This window comes from Oreochromis niloticus, linkage group LG19 (assembly GCF_001858045.2).
Source record: "Oreochromis niloticus isolate F11D_XX linkage group LG19, O_niloticus_UMD_NMBU, whole genome shotgun sequence".
Lineage (NCBI taxonomy): Eukaryota > Metazoa > Chordata > Actinopteri > Cichliformes > Cichlidae > Oreochromis > Oreochromis niloticus.
In genome coordinates this window covers 8518962-8543627 of record NC_031983.2, presented here as the reverse complement: position 1 = coordinate 8543627, position 24666 = coordinate 8518962, and the positions used below count along the sequence as shown (strand labels likewise).

Below are 24666 nucleotides of genomic sequence, written 5' to 3'. Positions count from 1 at the left end.
CACAGCCTCATAAAGGAGACATGGATATCGCTTTAGTTTGTGGCAGATCCAAGGGAAATAATTTTTTTTTTAAGTGGGAAATCCCACGATTGGGTTCTAATCTGTGCTCTAAAAGCTGCAATTCCAGCAGTGCATCTTCTACTTAGATTCAAAAGCAGCCACAGTTGATGCAAGTCTGAAGTCACATTGGAAATAATTTCACAGTCTTGGTGCAACTACAGCAGAAGCATGACCCCCCCCCTTTTATTGTAATATAAAAGTGATGACCATGGGATGGTCAAAAGGGATTGGGATGCAGACCTTAAGACCTTGATCCACATGTTAGATGTTTTTTTAACTTCTGCGATTACTTCCCAGTTGGTGTTTAACACTCCAAACTGGCACCAACCTTAAGATGATATTAGTTCAAGTCAGGTGTGAACTGATGTTATGTTTTCCTTGTGTTATTTTCTTTACTTCATGAGAATCCTACTTTGTCAAGATTTGACCCAAGACTAAAGAAAATAAACAATGTCAAACATCTGGTTTTAAAAGTGCACATCTGCTTAAATATCTTCCACATGATGCACCCAGGCCAGAGTCGTCTTCCTTCCCTGTTGCACTTTTGATAATGAGAGGCTGTTTTGGAAAAAGTCCCATTTGTAAATCCTCAGAGAACATGACTTTGGGTTTGTGTGGTTTAGTTTCATGTCTCACCAACTTAAGGTTCAAAGTGTTCCTAGAAACATGTTTGGCTGTGTTACTCACACGTTACTTAAATCTTTTTGGAAAAAGCAGCACAGCAGCCAAAAAAACAACTTATGCCTGAACTTTGTCGACTGCACCGGGGGATTCATAATTTACTTGCTCAGACTCAACTCCCGTCTTCCCTAATTCTTTGTCTGCTTACAAACTCCTGTCATCTTAAGAGTTTGTCCCTATTTTCAGACTATGATTTGGACATAAGTATCTAATAAAAACCGCAGCTGGAAAAAGTCCAGTGTAAGCTTACAGATCCCCAGGAGCAGGGCTGGGAAATCTGCCTCAGAGTAGGGAAGTTTAACAAGGTGACGGGCGGAGGAAGGAAGCAAAGCGAGGTCGATGAGCTCATTCAGTGGATGATGAATAAAACAAGAGTAAAGGAAAACAATGAGGGATGACAATAAAAAGTGCGCGAACGGTCACACTCACTGGTTGGTGTTTATTTTGTGTCTTCTTTTTGCTCTTCTTAGCATGCTGCTGTGCCTGTATGTATGCAGTGCGTGAGCTTACGGGTGCGGCTTTGTGAATTATGACTCCACGTTATGGAATGAAGGGAGCGGTGCCAGTTCTTTCTTTGTAGAGCTGGAGTTTGGTTTAGAGGCTGGAGGGGGTCTGTGTAGGATGGAGTGTGTTGGCTGAATGAGCAGTGACCACGGAGACACACAAACACAAACACAAACACAGGAGGAGTGGTCTGTGTAAAATAGACTTTGCTACCAGGGATACATGTCGGATATATTTGTAGTCGTTTTTAGGTTTTACTGCCCAGAGTTGTGCCTCTGTGCTTATGAAGAGGTTACATTTTCTGTTGTCTGTGTGTTTGTTTGCTGCTTTGGATCTATGTTAGCCACCAAACAGGTAGCAATTGTTCTCCCTGGTAATCATTACATCATAAAATCAAGCTATTGTAAATACATGATTAGACAGCTGAACCAATGATGCAAACAAATGCAAGGCTAGAAGTCCATCTATCCTATTATCATGAATGTCATATTTTCACAAGTGCATCGAGGGACTTTATTTAACTTTGCCACAAATGTCTGCTTATTGCTTGGTGGTCAAAGGTCAAGGACACTGTAGGCCTCGCATAACATCATTTTTATTCCAACATTTGCCACAAACATGATTTGAACTTGATGAATTGATGACATTATTTATCTCCGAGGTCAAAGGTGAAAGGTCAGCTATGTTATGAAATGATAGCTCATCATTAGCCAGTGCCATAACTGAGCAACAGAGGGGCCAGTGCTCACCTTGAAGCTGTGGTTACAGTATAATTGTTCTAATGTCATGGATGCAACTTTGAGCTGACCTAGTTTAGATACACCTAATTCCCTCCTTCACTGTCTTGCCTGCTTTTGCTACATGAACCTGGATAGAAATGGATTCAAACTGCAGCTTGTCTGGTCAGTGCAGGCAAAAGGCAGTAATTCTAGATTTGTAGTGTCAAGCTTTTCCGAAAGCATTACCACAAGCTTTAACTTGAAATGTAAACAACCACAACACATATGTGGAAGTATATGACAATAAGGGATATTTATCTTTTGATTTTTCAGGAAATCAAACTAAGAAAATATACTTATTGTAAGAACAATGAATTTAAAGGGTTTCTGTTATGCAGTAAGTTGAGTTTTCTTAATGACAGGGCAGCTCTGACAAGTAGTAAAGGTAACATTTTGTTGACTTTTCATTCAAAACTCACTGTGACTGATTTATCACCCTAAGTAGGCCTCTACTCTCTGCAAGCTGATTGTTAATGGGATTGGGGAAAAACAGTGGGAGAGAGTTTTCGGGTCTTTCATTCATTCTCTCTTCTTGAGCGCTGGTGCATGTGTTACTGGGATGAAAACTAAAATGTAATATCTTTCCTGTTTCTCAGGGTGTAGCTCCAGTGTGAGGTGGGATGTCAAACCGTGACTCACTGGGGTTTGGGGACCTGCTTCCCCAGGACGTGGTCAACATTTTTGCTCACGAGAGGCACAGCAAAAAGGGGCGGAAGAAGCGTACTCGTTCCCTGGGTCGCGCTTTGGGCTGGCTGAAGGGTAAGAGGAGGAAGAATCTCAGCCTGAATGAGAAGAACCCAGGGCTGGGTCCTGCTCTGGACCTGGCTTTGGATGGGCACCCTGCTGGGAATCAGGGTGGACACAAGGGAGGACAGAAGTCTGGAAGGCAGGCTCATCTGCAGGGCAACAGCCATGGTAAAATCCCACATGGTCTCATTTGATGTTGTATTTTAATGATCAGTCTAAACATTGTTTAATTTTAAGTTTCCCGTTGTGTTTTATACTTTTTATTTCATATTATTCCACTTTAGAACTCAGAGTTTTTTTTTCTTGTCCGTAAACATATAAATTATATATAGCTCAGTCATTAAGTAAGACAGTCTGTAGTTTCTCTTCTACTGCATCTTAATTTCAGCAGGTTAGCCACAATTTTGGACATCAAAACATCCTTCATAAAGTCTGTTCTTGCGCTGCAAATTATGACATAAGGTACCTTTGACAGACATGCAAATCCAAAACATAAAGCATGCTTATTGTTGTGCTGATAAATTCCCCGTCTCCATTGAGGCGGTGCCAGTTGATCTACATTTTGTACTGACATGAATCAGGCAAACGTGTACCTGTCAGGAAGGAATGACTCTTAAAATGTAAAGTCACCCAGACTAAGTACATTACGATGAGGTGAAGTGATTTGTTGTTGCACCAGTTTAGAGCAGTATGTTCTTTTAATGTGTCATCTGTGATGGGTAAAGACGAAGTCCTGGGAACCGGCTTGATATCCTGCGCATCGGTTCCCAGGTATGTTTGTTTGCTTTCTGGAGGGATGTTTAAACAGACTGACTTACTCCTCGCCTTCTGACCTTCAGCACACTTTGTTTGCTGTGAAGAAATCTGTCCATCCTGTTCTGTGACTCCATTGCTTGCTTACCTCATCTTCAGGTTACATGGGAGCACTGTGGCACACTTTCAAACAGGACAGACTCTAAGCAGATAGTGGGGTTTAACCTCACAGTCGCCAGCTTCAGTAAAGGCAGTACATAAGATACTCGCAATCTCTTAAAGGGGACCTTTTTTGCTTTTCTTTAATTTTCTGTCATCTTTGTAGTGTGCACTGTTAAAATGGTGAATGCGCATATAAACAGAGCCCTAGCCTGAAATAATGAGGACATGTGCAAGTGATCCTAGTAAACAAAAGCTAAACAACAACCCCGCCTATCTGCTGTCAAGGCATTCAGTTTGTGAGAGGCAGTCAGTCAGAAGATAGCCTCCCCCTTGGACGACTGCTAGGGGTAACACTTGTTTCTCTTTTTTGAACTGAGTGGTTTCTTTCATATTTTAGGCCTTCCCAAACAAAATGACTAGGTGTGAGTCAGAAATTAGTGAGGTTGATCTCTGCCTTACTAGAGCTACCCTTGGAGAAACCATGTCATCAAACCAGGTGTCAAAACTCGTCATTAAGGCTACAAGGGAGATCGTCAGACGTAGTCTTTATGGGGGAAAGTGCTGAAATGGCTTCATTCTTGTGCCATTTGTTCTAGTAGAATCCATGACTAAAAGTATGGCGTTGGGAATGAGCACACTAGGTCTCCTTTAAGAAACTTCTGGGAACACTTAGACTTTCCCCTGAGCTGTACTCTGCAGATCTTGTTGCAGCTTGCAGAGTTGCAGCAATATACCAGTCCTGTTTTTTCTCTGTGAACACTATTGTCTTCAGCATAGTCTGGTGGGAACTGTAGGTGCTAACGTTAGTTTTATACCCTGATTAATCACACCTACATGCAGTCAGACCTGAAACGCAAAAACATTCCACAAACAAGCGGAACCTTGTTTTAGTGAGACTATTCATGCTAAAACCATGAAAGTACAAACGGTGTTTCATTTGCTCAGGGCTGTTTAATGTGTCTTTGTCTGGCATGTGCTTATGCAGTCTCAGCTAATTAGTTTACGACAGAGGAGGTTCCTCTTGTTTCTTGTAGTTGGAGCTGTAATCTTGGTGCAATGGTGAGAGGCGTTGGGGATTTCCATAAGATCCAGACTCCTTCAGTCTGACATCGTCTAACTATACCCAAAACATTAGATGAATATGTATAGACTTGTTTTCAGTCACATCTGTGGCTTTGGGAGATCATAAATGGATGCATGCATAAAGACGTCAATGCATTTTTGGACTGCGTCACACAGTCTTTGCACTTTGTTGAGCTACTCGTGTTAGGTCCCAGCAGTTTTTGTTTAAAAAGTAAATTCTAAAGTGAGATAAGGCAGTTCTGCTCTGCCAAGGTTGGCATAGAGGCTGACTCCCACACTGGGCATGGGTCAAGACTACACTTCTGAATACATGCACTCGACTACAGATGCACAGAACCACTACTTTTTGGATTAAAAAAAAAAAAGAAAGAAAAAGAAAGTTGGACGGACATTATTGTGAAAGCAATCTCAGAAAATGTTTTTAACAGTATAAATTTAGCCTAAAGGTTGCATAAATTTATCTTTGCAAAGCCAGGGTTCTTGACTGTTAACTGTGATTCATGTGCCAGGTATAGATGTACGCTGCTATTGAGCCCTTAGCAATGAACATGGCGTGTGTATGCCGTGCCGATTGTTGGTGCTGGCAACAACCGCTGCAAGCTTCTCAGCAGACGCTTCCTCAGATTAGAGAAGGAGCTCAGCGTTCCCAAAACGCATCCAGAGGAGGTTTATTACGGAAGCAAGATGTGGTGCAATGTAACACATTTGCCCAGGAAAATTTAATACCTCCAGCTGAGCCCCTGATGATGATCTGTATTGATGCCAGAGGGGCCTCCTGCCCAATAAATGCCTGGTATGGCAGGCATTGTGCCAGTTAATTAAAAGCCATGCCAGGACTGTTACAGTGAGGGAGGAACAAGGTGTTCTGCTTTTTCTGATCTCTCCATGCATACTGTTTCTTTCTGCACTGAAACACTGTACACATATGGGTCAGAGTATATGAGACAAGAGTGCAGGGATGCCTATCAGAGCACAATACTTTCTGTTAATAAAAGAGAATGTGACAATTTCTGGCGTTGGCGACAGGCACAATGAAGTTTAAGTGCCAGTGCATTTTTGTTATTAGATATTGTCACCTTAAAGGTACAGTCAGTAATGTTTTGAGGTTATTTAATAGAAAAGAAGGATACTGTATTCATAAATATACGTAGAATAGTGTGTAATTACAGCTTGCAACAAACTAAGGCATTCTAATAAACTTATAATTTGTCTTTTAAAAATTAAATAGGAGTTGGTTTTATGGTTTATGGAAGTCACCATGTTCCTTCTTCATATTTGAATACAGTGTTTGGGAAGGACATCTCCTTTCAGACTAGTGGTGTTTTACATATGTAGCTAGAGACCAGCCACATACGTGCTGTAGTGTTTGTGTTTGTGTGCCGTCGTGGGAATGTGCCTGCACCTTCTGACTCAGGGCATCAAGGGTCATACCTAAGTTTTATTGTCAGAGAATAGGTTACCTTAACCAAAGAAGTGAAAATGCAAGAAGGCAAAAGACAACACCACTGGCATCCTAAAAATCCTCTTTCTCTTCACCTCAAGCCTCGTCTTCTGAACTGGAGTCAGGCCTCTCACAAACAAACGTGCACAAGCATGCTTATTTTACCCAATATTGTTGCAGTTATTTAATGTCAGCAGATCAGAAAAGAGCCAGCTAAAAAACAACAGCTGGTTGTAATCTAACATTATACCAGCTAATATTAATCTTGAGTGTCCCACTTTCCCTCTGATAAACAGTTTGATTACATTCTCACGTTGTATGAGACTTTATGCTGTGTCCCAGATACTGGAACTTGTTTCAGAAAAAGTGATGAAAAGCAGGATTTGTTTTGTGATTCATGTATGACTAGCAATTATTTTTTTTGCATTTAAAACAATTGCATCATGTTCATGTATAGAGTATGATCAGTGCTCTGCGTATGACTTATTTGGTGATTCATAAATACACAACAGTTGGATTGGTGGGGCTGCTCCGACCTTCCAAGTGGGAAATCTGAGTTGAGAAGGCTTTCCACACTTATATTCTGACTTGGAACTCAGAAATTCGGACTTCGGACTTATTCAGCCATGCAGCAAATAGTAGCTGATAGAGGCTAGCAATATTTAACAGAGGCTAATATTAGCTAACAGTGGCAAACACAGTAGTGCTACTGATAATTCAGTAAATCCTCAACAGTCATCTTAGTATGTCTCATTTGTGGTGAAACATTTTAGATGCCCTAACTTTAAGCTTTAGAAAGAATTTGATAGGCTTTTCCTGCAATATTTAGACATTTTATGTGCCAAACCATTATCAGTGTGGGAAATACCTGTTTGCGTCATCAGCTTAAAGACCTTAAAGCAGGGGTCCCCAATCTCAGTCCACGAGGGCCAGTGTCCCTGCAGGTTTTAGATGTCCTTGATCCATCACAGCTGATTTAAATGGATAAATTACCTTCTCAACATGTCTTGAAGTTCTCCACAGGCCTGGTAATGAACTAATCATGTGATTCAGGTGTGTTGACCCAGGGTGAGATCTAAAACCTGCAGGGACACCGACCCTCGTGGACTGAGATTGGAGACCCCTGCCTTAAAGGCTCTTCTGCTCATCTCTTAGTGACTGATACCTCAGGATACCTTCAGAGGTCTGGAACACTGGTCAGATGTAGTATTGGTTGGCATGGTAATGCATTAGTTGGTGCTGTCACCTTACAAAAAGATGGTTCTGCGTTTGAATGTCTTGGTTGGGTCTTTCTGTATGGAGTCTGCATGAATGGATGGTAAAAATGTTACTTGTAGTCCAAAACATTTTGAGTGGTGTGTAACAAAAAAGTGCCGTGTGAAAATGTGAGGACGTTTACTTCTAGTGATGTGATGTCTGTCCATATGTGTAAACTTTATGCCCGTCCCATTCTCATGAACATGATATCTCTTGAACAACTGGTAGACTTGGACTCAAGAATGAACTGATTAGAATTTAGTGGTTGAAAAGTCAAGGTAACTTATACTTTATATCAAGTATAGTCAAATCTAGATTGGTTATCAGACACAAACAACCACAAGGCTATTTTAAGCCCAGACACACTATAGGGACTGTTCAAATGGAAAAAAATGCCTTTATTCCACAGCCAGCATGTGTTTGAAATGATCAATGTAGGGCGTCGTCAGGGCCATTTTAGCAGTAGCTTACACGCTGTTTTGTGGTACACTAATGATTTGAAATGGACGGGAAATTCTTTATCAATGTGGAAGCCTGTTGGTCATAAAATGAGGAAATAATAAATCCTCAAATTAATGTGAGGGGAAAAAATAGGAGGTGGAAAAAGGAAGGGAATGGAACAAATGGAGAGAGGAGTTGAAAACAGGATAAACATAAATGATCAAAAGGACAAGTTATAGTGTTATCGCCAAGTTGAGGTCAGCCAAGTTCTTTCTTTATAAACACAGGATCTACTCCACATACTCACAAGTTACCCCACCCATAACTAAGCCAATGGATTTACATACAATATGTGATCATTATCATCCTCATTATATTCCTGAGATAATGATCACAGAAAACTATGAATCTTCAAGACTGGGGTATTTAGTTGTTGTTCAGATGTCTCAGAGTAGCTCTTTTAGTGTAGTAGTTGTTTATCAGCCACATAAACTGTATTAATCCCATCACATGGTTTCATAATTTTAATATTTTGAAAACTGTCAAAACTAGCCAAAAGAGCTTTAAGCTATTATTATTAAAATTCAAGCACATAATTCTGTTCAGGGTAAATCAGAATTGTAATTGATTGCATAATACGAAAAACATTGAGCAATACCGAGCCTTATTAATATGTTTTTGTATTGAAGTGATACTGCATGTCTTAAACTTGCTAAGAATCCAAACCAACTAACCTGCTGGTTGGATAATCAGTTTACTTTTCAGTTTCACTTGATCACAGGTTGATCTAGATTCCTGGTCTAAAGTTTGTATTGGTTTATTTTCTGATTTGCTGGAATGGAAATGGTTTCTGTAACGAAGACCCATGGAGTTTGACCAGATAGTGACTGTCCAATAGCAGGTTTGAGTTGATAAAGTCTAGTCTCTGAGGCCTTACACTCTTATAAACTCATCAATTGTTCATTGTCTTTTCTGATAACTTCTGCCTGATTCATCTTGAGACCAGTGGGCAGACGATATCTGTCTTTGAAAGTTGATTCACCTCGATTAGTGGAATGGCTTAAATGGCAATTTGGGTCTTTGTTTACATGTCTGTGAGTGATTTATGTCTCTGTCATGCTCTCAGTTTACCCAGTCCTGTGTCAAAACCAGACAGGCGTCTCTTACGCAACTCTGTCAAGCTCTGTCTTCTCTTAAAATGGCCTTTTAAAGGAATCCCCTTGTTTTTTAAATGGAAACAAGGTTGTTTAAGGATAATTAGGTCACATAGCCCTAACAAGGTACGCTCACCTGTTTGCTCTGAACACTCCCTCAGAGATTCCTCACATTCCTGAGCTTTAAGATATCTCTCTAAGGAAGCTAGAAATAGGGAGCCCTTTGTGTGTGCGAGTTTGTGTTTAGTTTTCATGCCAGGTTCAGATCCTATGAGCCATTTAATGAGACTTCCTTTGTTGAATATTTAGTTTTAGAGGCTGCTTGGGAGAAGCAGAACTAACAGAACTAAACCGTTGTGACACAAGTGCTGATACCACTGTCTGGTTTTCCGGTTTCATGGGTTTAACTCTGGGTCGGATTTTATAGAAAGTGTGGAGTATCTGGGAAGAAAATAAACTGCCAGTGGTGGGATGGTAGCAGAAATAAAACACAATGCGGAACAAGACCTTACAACACATTTACATGTACACTGTAGAGGAAAATACAGGATTGTGGGAGGCGTAGTTTTCAATAGGCCTTTTTTTCCAGTCAACTGAAAGGTTTTACTCTTAAAATGCTCTGTAACAAAGAACAGAGACTTTGGCACTGCAGCACGACACAATAACAGTAAAGGGCAGGAGAACAGGTTTGAAAAAACTGACTTATGATAGAGTTTCACTTTCTTCTTCTCATGGTGGGAAGTCAGTAACTGCTTTTTGCACATCGTTGCCTCAGGGAAATATAAATCTCTAAAGCATGCTTTCATTCTCTAGTGTCTTTGTGAAAAGGTGCCTTTTGATTGGAGCAGGGATGGCGTCATTTTCTGTGATACTTTGAGGAAATTGCCTAAAAATCGTCTTTGGGCTTAAAACGACTTTCACAAATGAACTGTCCAAATCTGTTGTGAATGTAGGTGAGAACCAAGTCGACGCTGTGGGAATGTCAGTGTTGGTGGACTTGGCTACGTGTAAACAGTTGCACACGCGCTTATTTATAATGACAGGGCTTTAGTAGGATTTGATTTCAGCAGATGAAGCGTCACCACACCCAGGTAGCCCATGTGATCATATTTAGTTCGCTCAAGTGTTGAGAACGTTTTAATAAGTGCCAGTTTGCCCTCTAGTCCCAGTCTAAATAACGTGCTTGGGTTTCATTTCACCAAGTTTATTCTCTGCACTCTTCTAATGTTTGGTGTCATTGTTACCAAACTAAAGCAAGACGGCCAACAGCAACATTATTTCTGATATCTTTGCATTGTTTCATTGTCAAGATATGCAGACGTGTCAGTATGGCACAGCACCAGCTATTGCTATTGTCACGAAAGGAAAATGTTTGCCAGCACACTGCGGCTGGACTACAGAGAGACTGATAACTGTGCGCTTGGACAGGTCTGAGTCACCACTCATGACTTTTGTAGTTAAATCAAGACATTTTGAAGTGATGTTAGGCAGCAGACACTTGTGACATCCTTAATAAAGATAACTGTGTTGGGGCAGCAAATTTTGCCAAACATGCGCATGGTGCTGACTATTAATAATGTGGTTTTTCCATGAGAGCGTGCTGTTCTTTCTGGATGAATTCAGGGACTGCACCTCTCATAAGTGCAAACTCTGCTTGTGTATAACGCAGGTACCTGCCCAGTTTATGTCAACAGAAACTGTTGTTTCAGTTCCCAGAGGTGTCAATTTGTTTATTCTGAAGAGATGTTATTAATGTTAAACATGAGGTTGCGATAGCAGCTCTGTGCAGCTGATCTTTGATACGTTTCTTTTTTTTTTTTGAGTGTGACACATAGTCATAAAAATAGTGGTGTTAGATACAAAGTGGGCTTAAATACTAGCTGATCAGACCAGACCAGGTTGTCACATGAGGCGAACACAAATACTAACAAGTCATCTAACAAATAGTTACTTAATATTATTAATTTGAAGTAATACTCAACATGGTCTAAGCAAATAGGCAAATGATAAGTCAAAGAAAATCTACAACATTTGAGATAAATTCTTAATTAGCCCCCCTATGATAGAGCTCAACTTGGTATGTCCCAATCAGTGTATATAAAACTGAGATTACTGCTGTTGCATGAAAGTGTTGCTGCATTAGGTCATCAGCTTCATACCTGTGTGGCTGCAGGTATGGCCATCACATTGAGAGAGAACTGACCATATTTGGGTAAGACCACCAATTTATATGTTCTTAATGTTGGCGCCAGCTTTGCTAACAAAGTGGCAGGTGACACCTGGACTTCAGGTGTGACTGGAACTGTAGAAAATGTGCTGTAGAGAACAAAACTGTTTTTGTTTGTTTTTTTTGCCAGATTGGAAATGACTATAAAGCTGTAAAGTTGAGACATTTTAACATGTGAGTCTATGAAGATTGGCTCCCTCTTAGAACAAGCCTCAAGTGGCCATTTGAGGGACTGCAGTATTTGGTTTGGGGCTAGTTACATTTTTAATCCCTGATGTTTATGAGAATTCCAAAGTTCAGCCAGTGTTCATAAGGAATTTGCTCTCTTAGTATTCGACATAACACATTTAAATTTTTACCTGCTGGTAGGGCTGCTCGATTATGGCAAAAATGATAATCACGATTATTTTCACTGAAATTGAGATCTCGATTATTTGACGATATTTATTTAACAATAACAATGTATTGAATAATGGCTTTAAAGATTGTCAAAAAATAATATAAAATAGTGTGCAAATACTGATTACAGTGCAAATGTTTGCAAAATAAAAAATAAATGAAAAACGTAAACATCTATGTTTAGTGAACTTCAAAATACAGCACAATATTTGATCCACGTCTGACTCCGCAAACCCATAATGTTTCCACCAATGTTCCCTCTAATTTTCCATGTGTCTGAGCGAACACACAAACTCCCTGAGCGATCCCTTGGACCACTGTGAGCGACATCAGACGTGTGCACTGTGGTCACGCCAGCATCTAATCCATCCAAGTTACATGGTTTATTAAAATAATCAAATTACAGCATTTACATTTATGTTAGACTACTTTTAATTAACTGCTTTAGCCCACTTACAATGAAAATTTAAAAAATCTTGTTCATGACCTGTGTAGTATGTTAACACTATTGGAAGTAAAAATAACTTGAACTCCAATTTTGAAAACACAACTTTCTTTCTTTTTTTTCATAAAGCTCTGACTTGTATTATGAGTCTGTGGTCTGGGAGAGTCCTGTAACTCTCTGTCTGCAAAATACAGTATATAATGACCAATGTTGGGCAATTAATTATATAGTTACTACTTCAAAAAAGTAACTCAGTTTGGCAAACAACAAAGTTTTTTGCAGCTATTTATTTTTTTTAATGCAGCCAAGGCGTTTTTTTAAATAAACATTTCAAACTATTTACAGAACAATCAGCTGTTCTGCATCAAATCTGATGCCACACAAATTATTTGTGCCACTCCAAAAAATAATTTCTGTCCACTATGAGATAAAGGAGAACAACAGCCTGATACCTGCAGGCCTGACAACAGGAGATGTATGACTCCTGTAACACCTGTAACATTCAGCAGTCGCCTCATTGTTCTGACACACACAACAAAACTATTGACTACACTACACACTAACTACTGTTAAAATCTCCCAGTTCTTTTAATCTTTGGGCTGAAGGAAGGACAATACTCGGTGTATAAATGCTCAATCAACAATTATTTATTCCATACAATTCAACACTTTATGAGCATAAGAACCATCATGATGGGGAGACCTGCCTGCAGAGGGTCACAGCAAGTCTCAAAATGGTGACGGGTTACTCAGCCTTTTATAGTCTCTAGTAGCCCCCACCTAGTCGTAAAAGCCTAAACATTCACATGTTTTCTCTCACACGGCGCCTAAGTTATGACCTCGGCTCCTTGTTTTTATTTTTTTATTTTTTATTACACCACAGAGTAATACACCCAATTATGCCCGTCTATCTCTATGTGGCTCCAAATTCCCTCTTTATTCGTAATTTCACGTTATCAGGGGACAGGCACACAACAATTTCAACCACTGAAACGTCACTGAAATGAGGACTCTAACCTCTATTTTGAGAAATAAGGACTCTAACCTCGGTTTTCTCTTTGACTACTATAGAACTCAACCTTAGATGTCAAAGCATTCTCTTGTTCTATTCCAGAATAAATGTGAACCCGTGATTACACGGCCGTTCCAGTGTTATTCTGTAGCTATGCGGGAGTCCTCAGTTCCCAAGTCGCCACCTCGGCACCCAGACGACGCTGGACCGGCCTGTGCGTCCACAGACAGGGGGGTTGCCACACCTTGAACAAAATTAATTTCCACAGGTACACTAGGCGTCAACCTTTGATCTTAAAGCATTCTCTTCGCACTAATGTCCTCCTATTCACACATCAACCGTCACTGTCACTGTGTTCACGCTTCACACACGGAAACACACCCAGAGCGCGCCTCACACACAGAGCAGCACCCAGAGCGCGCTTCACACACAACACCCAGAGCGCGCCTCACCAGCAGTGAGACCCACAGAGAGCGCTTTTCATCAGCGGAAATTTACACAGAAACCTCTGAACTCAACTGTTAGAACTCTCCCGAAGCACAACCGCACCATATACCAGGTACCCCTTTTACTGCGCTTATGACCGCCACAACGGGGCAAAATCGCATCATAAAACAGAAGTGATGCTCGTCCCCGAAGCTCAAAACCGACACCATAAACCACCGTCTAACCTCTTTTCAATGTGCTGAAACCAGCAACCCCTCACTACTGTACTTATGGCCGCATCACCGGAACACGGCCGTATCATAAACCAAAACCTACGGACGTGTTTCGCATTTACGCGTTGCCGGCGCTCAACCGCACCGTAAGCCAGTATCTGCTTAACCTTAATTTCATACTAATTTCATGGCCGCATCAACGAGGACTCAACCGACACCATAACCCACTTCAAAACCTCTATTCAATGTACTGGACTTATGGCCGTGTCTCCAAAGATTCTAATGTATTATTGCTACAGAAGCCAGTCTTAGACAAAGTTAAATGTGGAAGGTAAAGTGGGCTGCAACTAGACTCAACGTAGTATGTAATTAGTATCTTGCTAGAAGCAGTTCAGCTGCAACTAGACTCAACGTAGTATGTTATTAGTATCTTGCTAGAAGCAGTTCATCTGACACACTGGAATTCAGCCTCAACTTTTGTTGTTAGTATCTTGCGCCAAAAACCAGACACCGACAAATTTACTGTGAAAATACGTGTAACTCAGCGAATAGATTAATTTGGAAAGCCCAATATGCACATTTGGTATTTATAATACAACAGGCTGTGCTTACCTTTCTGTTTAGGCCGGCCCTCTGTTCGCCTCGCCCCACGATCTCACCACAGGCCAAATCTGCCCCTCCTCAGCACACCAAAGATCCGGGTCACCGGCACCAAGTTGTTAAAGCATGTCAAGAAAACAGTGTAAGACATTCACAGCAAATCAAGGATACAGAGTGATGCACACTTATCTAATGAACTATAAAATGATTATATTCCTTTAACCCAAAAGTATAATGGGCACTAAACTACGTACACAGCACACAATCTAAACTAAAGGATAATATATGTCCTACAGCTGTTACCATAACTCAACTACCTTGACTATGGGCCTAAAATAACATATGCTTTACTCATGATCTCACAATTCCCCCTTTGATCTCTTTTCTCAAAGAGATCACTTACACCACGCACTCCAGGGTCGCAAGGTCCACGTCTCCCTGATCCTCAGGCCCATCCCTCAACAGAGGCAACATAGCCCCCGGGCCCTCCGACCCTGAGGCTATGGCCCTGTCAATGAGACGGATTACCAGTGCTCTGAGGCAAGGGATAAAACAACAACCACATGTTGTTATAACTGCAGTGAAAACAGACAGTGAGACCATGATTGACATAACAAAACCTTTCCATTGCCCAAAAACAGAAGTCATCCATTCCTCCAGCGGGTTCTCAATACCTGAGTGTTCATGCATATTATGGGCCAGAGTTCGCAACCCCTCCAGAGCCTTAGTTATCGAGCCATCTGGAGCAGTATTATTAGGAATAAAAGTGCAGCACATTTGTCCAAACATCGCACAGACCCCCCCTTTTTCAGCCAGAACCATATCTAACGCCATCCTATTCTGCACTGCCATTAGGGAAGTGGGACCTAATTGCTCCGCTAACCCCTCAATCGCATCACGCGTCAAGTTTGCCAGCCGGAGAATATTATAATGCACATAATTAATTCTATCCACGTTTTTGTTTTGGGTTATGGGAAAAAAGGCAGAAATTATTGGGATATTCTCAAAACCAGCTGCTATCTGATCTACTAATTTATACTCGTTAGGGACACCCCGGGGGACACCGATAGAGTCTATATAGGTGGGTGAGTTAGCCGTCAGATCAAACGACCAAGATGATTTCTTTGATAACACATGACGTCTACGTCTAGCTGTGAGTCGCGCATTACCATTCGTCGCTACGGGTTTAACCTTCTCTCCTATTATCAGCAGAGGCGCTCCTAATCTGACCATGGCACAAACACCAAAAGCATCCTTTGGTATTCGGACATGCAGACTCCCACCTCCACAATAATAGTACAAACCAGCTCGAGCCCAGGTCCCCACGATTGTGTCGCCCGCACGCGAAGCATCCCCTCTCCCTGGATACGTCACCGCACACCAGTCAGCCGGGATCTCCCCCGCGTCATACACCTGCTCTCTAGGGTCGTCTGCTGTAAAATTAAAACAAGTATAATTAGCTTTCCTGGGTGTAAATGGTCCGGGGACGGTATTATTATCTATCGGGGGAAATAAAACAGACAATGGAGCACATTTTCCCGAAGATACTGCCCTCCGAGTGAGTCGAAGCATGCAATCAAAACCCCACAGATCCTCTGGATGCAGAGGTGCTGGTTCAGTAAATAAATGTGGCCGTGCCGTGGCACAGGCTACGCAATCAGACACATTCTGCTCTTTCGCATTTGCAATCAGCCAATCCTGTGTTGGGGAATGAAATCAGTTTAGTTATTATCTTATTATGTTAATTTGAGTGCCTAAACATCAAGTAGACTGCATCCACAGTAAGTCAATACAACTGTAAATGTGGCCAATTATCAGTCAATTAACATTCAATCAGAAAACGATTATTTTATGCATACTTTAGTCAACCACTCACCCTGAGGATCTTCAATCCCAGAAAATTCCCTTCTCCTCATGTAATAAAGTCTGTCATCCTTCCATGCCCTGGTAACTGATCTATCCAGAGCTGTATCATTTTGTAATGTACATACAACAAGCCAAACCACACCTTGGTCACACCAACCCTCTTCCATCCTGAGGATGTCCAACACCATCCTTATGTGGTTTGCCAAATTAAGTCTATCCAGAACTCTGTTCTGTCTCTAAGTTTTTGGAAAATTGTATGCTTGTTGTCAACATTTTAAGAATTTTGACCATATATGAAATTTATGGTGTTATCACCCCCATCGGGGCTTACCTTTCCCACTTTTGGTAATACTCTTCCTTCGAATATTCGCAATTACCCTCCTTTGGTGGCGGAAAACTGTTGGTGTGTTCAAGTGGGTGCTATAGGAAACAAAAGCTCAGGACAGAACAGCCATCAGTCATGTTCTTCGTACAGAATTTGCATATGTTTTATTTCACATTGATCCTCTCAGTTTAATGGTACATTTTAATTTTAATTTTGTCAAAGCTGAAACAATGGTTTTTCTGCTTCCTAAATTATTATTTCAAGCGAGAACCGAAATCACTTGAACCAGTGTTTGTTATTACATATCTCTATTTTGAATGTGACAAGTCTACCATTCCCCGGTTATTCATAAATATTGTTAAAGTTTTGGCGATTTTCATCTATAAACCTCAATTGGCTATTTGTTTTTTACAGTGGCCTGCTATGGTTAATAGTAACATATTCCAGTCATGAGTGATATCAAACGTTTTCTCCACTGTAGCATTTGGCATGTGAATAGCTAATAAAGCACCGTTTTCTTAATGCAAACATCAGTAACTCAAAATTAGCAACAAATGGGTTAAATCTGCAGTTCCACCCTCTCATGTGAAGCTACAGTCTCCTCCTCCAGTCTCTCTTATCCTCCTGCTCCTGCAAAAACAAAACAAAACAGAGCGAAGCATCCACCCTTCTCTTGCCGGCTGGGTGAATTATTTGTCGGCATTTACTAATCCTAAAGTTGGTGCAGTCTTTGTCTCAGTATCAAGTCAGTCCATCAAAGTCCAGTCACATGCATACATTCACACACATTCATACCAGATGTTGCTGATAACGGAGTCTCACGCGCGACCTATTCGAGCATCCATCACCAGCAAGATGACGTCATCATTTTAAAGGAAACTACTCCTTGTTTTTTGACTGGATTGCCTTGCTGCAATCCTTTTAGACTCAGGACTTACCACGTGATCAGTGTCCCATATAAGTGAATTTCTCCAAAGCCCATTATAATCATGGAGAAACACACTTTGCAACTGTTTTCAGTAAGAATATTTTATAGCGCTTTAAATTTCTAAACTAATCTCTTAGGCCTGGTTTAAAGAGCTGATTGTTAAATCATGGACTCACAAAATATCAAAATATCACCATCGGTGGATCACACCTCTCAGATTTTCTTATCTCAGTGCACTGTAACAAAAACGAAAACAGACGTAACCAACAAAATACTAATAAAATAACACATACTAGGGCCCGTTGCAGACATGTCCAAACATAAAATCATCCCTCTCTCGCTTAGAGAAAGAACACAACCCAAAGCTCACAGATAAAATCAAGCTAGCGCTAAGCAAAACCAAAAAATCAACCAGAAATTCACAGGAACGTTTTGCTTCCTGCCGGGACAATATTGTGTAGGAATGAGAACCTCAGGTACCGTAGCACCTTTGTCCTTCCTTGAATCAAATTTCAATCACAGAAAATGCAGTACTTCGACCTAAAACTTACACTATTAATTCATCATTTTCACTCTGTGCCACTGTTCCTCACCAGGCTGTGTGAAGCACAGCAAAGAATTCAGTCAAGGCCTTGAGCCATAAACAGACATCACGCACAGACATTGTTTTCATAACCAAACTGTTTTAGACCTTACCCCTAAAATCTACATAAATGCCCTTTGGGTGACATAAAACACATTTTAAGTAATCAATGGTAATCAATGGCCTCATAAAAATTATGTATTGGGATATTTGTGTGCAGCATTTTGCATATCAGCATAAGCATTTGTTAGCAAAGCATTCTTCATTGCATCAGCGTGTGTGTGTGTGCGCATCACTCTTTATTGCACAAGCGTGTGCATGTGTATGTGTATGTGTATGTGTGTGGATCACTTCTCAGTGAATCAGCATTTTCGATGTGTGTGTGTGTGTGTGTGTGTGTGTGTGTGTGTGTGTGTGTGTGTGTGTGTGTTCATCACTTTCCTGTTCTGGTGTCTTGGGTAAACCACAGCCTGAAGCATGCCCTGGGGTCCTGCCCTCCTCCTTTTCAGTCTGTTTGCAACCATTGCTGCTGCTGCTGCTCGAAGTTCTGTCCATCCTGGTTCTGACCCCAATTGGGGCAGTCCTTTCTCCAATGTCCATGCTCACCGTAGGTGAAACCTGCATCTTCTTCTGTGTTTTTGTCCATTCCGAGGTGCCTTTTGACCTCACTTGCTCCTCCTGTCTCTGTCACGCCCATTTTGCTGCCGTGTTGGTCCATCACTGTCCTGCACAGTGTGAATGCAGAGTTATCAAGGTCAGCATTCTTTTGTTCGGCCTTACTTTTCATTCGGGCTTGGCAGGCGTCTCGTCACAGCTCTGTCAGCTGACGCAGTCTGGGAATTTTCCCCCGTGTAGTGAAACGGGCCTTAGGTTTTAGTGCTCTCCGTCTCTGCTGCATGAGATCGCATTCCTGCAGCACTGTTGACATTTTCAGGTTGTTGTTGTGGGTCCAGCTGTTGCAGCATTTGGTCAGGGTCACGTAGAGGGGAGAGCAGGAGTCCAGGTCAGCCTCGGCTTTCAGGGCCAGCAAAGCAGCCTGTAATTAAACATAAAGAGAAAAAAACAAAAAACAAAAAACAAAAACAAAAACAAACCGAAGTGTACAAACAGGAAAATAATGTTGTGTTGGCTGTGTTACAACGAGAGGGGAGAAACACCGGGCCAGGCCCTGTGTCAGCCTTCTCTCCCCCTTTTGGTTTTTTTTTCTTTTCCCCATACTATAATCAACTGATAACCCACCAAGTTGACAGGACAACATGCACATGTTCAAATTCTTAAGATCATGTTTAAATTCACAAAAGAGAATTTTCTTTCCGTCAGTAATCACTTGTGTTGTTCAATCATCAGAAAACATCTCACAATTTGACTCTTAACCACTAAATTTGTTGTTTCATCACTAGTTGGTCATACCAGTCTCTTTATTTTCTTTTTCTTTGAAGCTAAATTGTTGTCCTGCAACCCAGAGGGTTTATTTGTTAGTAACGGATAAACTTCATCATTTAACAACAGATGTATGTTAATTTTTTTTTGCTGCTTTAACCTTGCTGGAAAATCTTCACATGTTCATGAGTGTAAGCTGTTTTTTCATTGCATGTGTGTGCATTTTTAGGCAGGTTAATTTTAACTTTTTCTCAAACTAGGCATTACCTTAAAAGGAGCCTTTCTCTCACATTTCTCTGCTTGTGTGTGTTTTTGTTTCACCTTTTGTTGTAATGCTCCGGACGCCTTCCCAACCTCCACAAGTCCGTTGGCCCCAAAATTCAACCCAATTTCATGTGCTCTTAAAACCTTCATTTCTCCTCTAATTCTCTCCTCGCTGCTGTCTGTTTCACAGCTGCTGATTCTTGCTGGGTGTGGTTCCCCTTACTATAATTTTGCTTCGGCCGCTGTGCTTGTGGGGGCAGTTGGTCCAGGTCCGTAGCTTCCTGTATTAACACACTAAGAGATTTATTTAATATCATTTTCATCACTGTTAAACAGATAAGCAGGCAACACGCCCACCTTGACAGCGCAAACTGCACGTCAGTCTCCCAACACATTCCTCTCTGCTTCTCAATAATTCTCCACTACGCACCTCTTACTCTCTCTCTGCTTCAAACAAGGTGGGGGTATGGAATGTGGTCTTCTCTTCTTCTATTCTAGACACAAGGTCTCCTGCACACAACATTCTCTTCATGATTCAGCAGTATGAAATGTCAAGAAACAGTGTAACACATTCAACAGTGTCGAGTAATACAGGTCAATCAAATAGATCTAATGATTTTCACACTCTTTTAAGTCAGAAGTATAATGCAAACTAAAACTACATACTGATCACACACTCTATATTAAGGGGTATAATATGATCTACAGCAGTATCATAATTCAACTACTTTGATTACAGATATAAGGTAACATATGATAACAGAATAATCTCACACTACACACTAACTACACAAGATTTGCGCTAAACGTCTCAAATCTCTCACATCTCAGAACACCGCCGTCACTCCTAACACTTCCCCCCGTTTCTTAACAACTAGATGCCACGTTGCCATATCATTTTTTGATTGGTCGACATGGTACTTTTTTCGACCAATAGGAAAGGGTGGGGGGTTTTTCGTTTTGTTTTTGCTCACAGGCGGAGAGTGCTTTCGAGCGTTTTCCTTATAAAACGCCGTTTTTACCGTTTCTTCCCGCAGTAAATATAAACAACGACAGTATTCACGAAGAAAAGCAAACATTGCAGATATTTTTATCATAACTCTGGTTTTACGTGGCCTATCAACACAATTTAAAAACTGGTATAAAGTCCACACTTTTTCCGTCAATTGTTCCGTCTGTCCTGCTCACATCTCCAATGGTTGTACACGTTGTCATTAACGTGGCTTCACTGCACATCAGCCACCCGCTTTGCTAGCTAAAACAACCACATAAGGATGCTGTCATAGCCTGTCAACGAAGTTGATTGGCTGCGTATATACGAATGTGAATCGCATTATTGGCTGGACTATAGGATAAGGTGGCATCGTTCTAATCCCATACAGGAGCAGCCAGTCACTTACTAACACTGCAAAACAGAATTGTTAAAGTTTTAATTTTAATTTCAATTCAGGTTAGATTTTTTTTTGTGCGCAACGCAGATTTTCTGTGCGCAGAGACCGTGCCAGCAGTGCGCAATTGCGCACGTGCGCAGCTTAGAGGGAACATTGGTTTCCACACCACTGAAGTCGTTTTACCTCTCTTTTCAACCAACGGCATTCTTTCTTCAGCAGCCATTATCCTCTCCTCTCCAAATAACTTATGCTTAGCTTTCCGAGCTTTCCGAGCTGCCCTCGGGTCCTCTTAATTGTTGTGACGCGTGTTCGAAACGCAGAGAGGTGCGCTCGATTTGCCACACGGAGCAGCGCGAGAGTAAAGCACGAGGGAGGTGTTAATAATCGGCTGAGTCATTTTTAATGATCGTTGAAAACCCAGATCGTAATCGAGATTAAAATTCGATTAATTGAGCAGCCCTACCTGCTGGTCTACTAGAGAAAGACTGTGGACTTTATCCTGTGGGGAACAACATACTATTACCACCAGATTATTGATGATTCATGCAGTGATTGCTGGAAATTTCTGTTTTGTCCAGAGTGGTGGAGTCACCACCAGACTACAACTGGAACCCATAGTGAGGCTAAAATGCTGCGCCCACTTTTCCAAAAAGTGTGTGTGTGTGTGTGTGTGTGTGTGTGGGGGGGGGGGGGGGGTAGAAAAAGCTATTTCTAGCACCTACTTGTCGTACTAACAATATTAAGGCGGAGCTCACGGGCACGTCACTGCAACCCCCCTGGCTTCTGCTCCGCGGCTGCTGAGTGACCCCTCATCTGGGACTCTCCTCAGCTCTTTCTGGGATAGTGACGCGGCTGCCCCTCTGTTGGTCTTCCTTGGTCTCTTGTGTTCTGGGGGCCTCTGGATGTCTGGAGTTTTGATCTCCTCCATACCTGCTTCATGCCCTGGAGGTCGGGGCAGTGGCCCCCCACACCCTCTAGCAGATCATTACATGAAGGGACCTCTTAAAAACAAGCGCGTTCATGCTCACAGGTGTACACACGGGTGATCACACACACAAACTACACCCTTTTGGGCTCCTACCTCAAAGCACACTGTGCGCTGTCGATCTCACGTGCTGCACCATAATGTTTAATATTTAATATTTACTGTCATATTCCCATATATCATTGTGATCTTGTTTATTACTCTTGTCTTCTTCTGCTTGCTTTCTTTTTTCTTTCTCAACAGGTGATCCAGGTGATCGATATGTATTTTTTTTTTTTTTGTCTGCTTATTCTGTTGGTTTTTGTTTTTTGCCCTTTTTCCCCGTCCCTCTTCTCAGGTTTTTTTTTTTCTTTCCCTCTTTCTTTCTCCCCTTTCTTTCCACCAGTCAAGTCTGTCCCGTATTCAGCAAGTGAAAATAAAATAAACAATAAAAGGTGAATCAGATGGACCATTACGGCAAGGCTGGGATGGTCCATTTGGTAAAGTAAATCCGTTGGGCATCTTTCTTCGCCTTTAGACAATAATTCTGATGGCAAAAGAGCCAAACGGGACAGGTTAAAAAAAACAAAAAAAAACAAACAAAAAAAACAATATTAAGGCTTTTTATTTTCTCAACACCTTTAATTGATTTGTATTCACATATGAATCTCAGTTAAGCTTTTGCTTTCATCAAACAGGCTCTAGCAGGCCTGAATACTTTCCATTTTATTCTACGTTTTAATGAGATCTTAATTTGTTGCTTATGGCTAAATCTATTCAAACAGACCTTTTGTTTTCTTTTGTTATGTGACTGGCACTGAGTTTTCCCTGCTGTGGGGAGGTTCAGGATGTAAACGGATGTGGTGACATTGACTGTGGCGTTAAAAAGTAACCGACCTACCAACTCCCCCCTCCAAAAAAACCCAAAAGACAATCTACTGTTGTTAAACCGTTAATGGATTTTCTGAGTTATTTGATACATCTGGTCTTTGTCTTGCATACCGATTGTGGTGTAGCACTCAGTGCCACATGATGCAGGTATATCTATTACCTACATTGCGGTCCTTGTCACAGCACCTTTCGTGCTTCCTTCTCTTTCACCTCCGATGTTTATGTTTAATTCACAAAAAACCACCAGCGTGAAAAGGGAGTATGCAGGCTCAGACCGGGATTCTTTGAGATGTGCTTCCAGCGGATCGAGGCTACACATATCGTCCTTGAGATAAAGGGTGAACTTTCAGCTCTTTCCCACTGTCAGTTGGGTTTGTGTTGATTAGAGAAGCTTAAGCACCTGGCAAACAGCACCCTTAGAGCTGGAGAGAATGTCTCTGCATGGTTGTCTGACTGGTGGTTCAAAACAAGAGAGAGGGGCAAGTTAGGGCAGGGAGGAGAGGTGTGTGTGTGGATGGGGGGGTATTTGCATCTGTTTGATTCCCATGAAGCAGTTCTAGGAAGAGTTGCATCAGCGCTACATTGTGTCAGTATGTGTGTTGCGCTTTATGTAAAAGTGTTTCTAGCCTGCTGTGCAGCTAATCTAGGCTAAAAAGGACGGTAGTCTGGATAGCATGACCTAAAACTGAGTATGTAAATAAGATTTGTTGGAAATATAAAACCAAAATCAAAACATTTCCTGCTCCCTGTTTTCATTCTTGGACTCAAACGTAACTTTGCTTTCAACCATGAGTCATGCCATTCTTATCTTATTGATCTCAGTGCAGTCCTTTCATTGATCTATTGTCCAAAGTGAGCTCCTTCAGAGCCACTTCTTTTATTGGCATAAGGTTTAAACAGCAGGTGTGTGAATCTGTTTTTGCTCACAACCAGACTTGTGCACCTGAAGTCTGGGCTGGCTCATGAGGATTACTTGTACATTTACTTCTTTATTTGAAGTTTTCATCATGTTTAATATGAGCAGCCATATATATGACAGAAAATAAGATAAAGCATAAGAGGGATGGCATGGGGGTGTGGTTCACACTAAATAATACTGGTCACACTGGTGACCTGTCAAGGGTGTGCCCCGCCCCTCACTCTGTGGCAGCTGGGATGGCCTTCAACACCTGCAAGAAAAAAAACGGGTAGACAGCATAATAGGCCAAAATTTAAGGAATTTAGAGTCTTGTGAACTCTCTCCTGCAGTAAATCAGAATTTTGCAGTCTGGTTTGAAAAGTAAAGCTGGGTTTGGTGACAATGTTTTTGGTGTCATTTGACCAAATAGCCACAAGGACCTTCAAATCTTCCTGTAATTTCAATCGTCAAAGGAGAAATTGGACTCAATCATAAGACTCTTCGGACTGGATCAGATGAAGAGTAGCAAGCAGAGTGAAGAGTAAAAATATCCATGAACGTTCAGCGACATTGCAAGTGAAGCTAAAGACTTTCACCTGTATCCTGTATTCTAGTGAAAAGTCAGCATCGATTCACTGACAAAACATGTACATATGCCTGTGCTCGTGTGGTGAGACAGGTGAGCTGCAAAAAGAAGTTAATCTGTTTTACAACAACACTAAAGTTCTGGTTGTTTGGTTAAAAAGAGCCAAATTTCTGCTCTGAAGATATT

The 24666-nt window shown here is 41.3% G+C and overlaps 1 protein-coding gene across 2 annotated transcripts in view; it reads left to right on the top strand.

The window, feature by feature from the left end:
• The window catches only part of LOC100708168 (uncharacterized protein KIAA1522), a 41823-nt gene that overhangs the window by 7898 nt on the left and 9259 nt on the right, over window positions 1-24666 (top strand). For both annotated transcript variants that reach the window (XM_005453347.4, XM_025900793.1), the window contains exon 2: window positions 2621-2939. In XM_005453347.4, the coding sequence (XP_005453404.1) occupies window positions 2645-2939 (295 nt within the window). In that variant the 5' untranslated portion in view covers window positions 2621-2644. The remainder of the gene's footprint in view (window positions 1-2620; window positions 2940-24666) is intronic.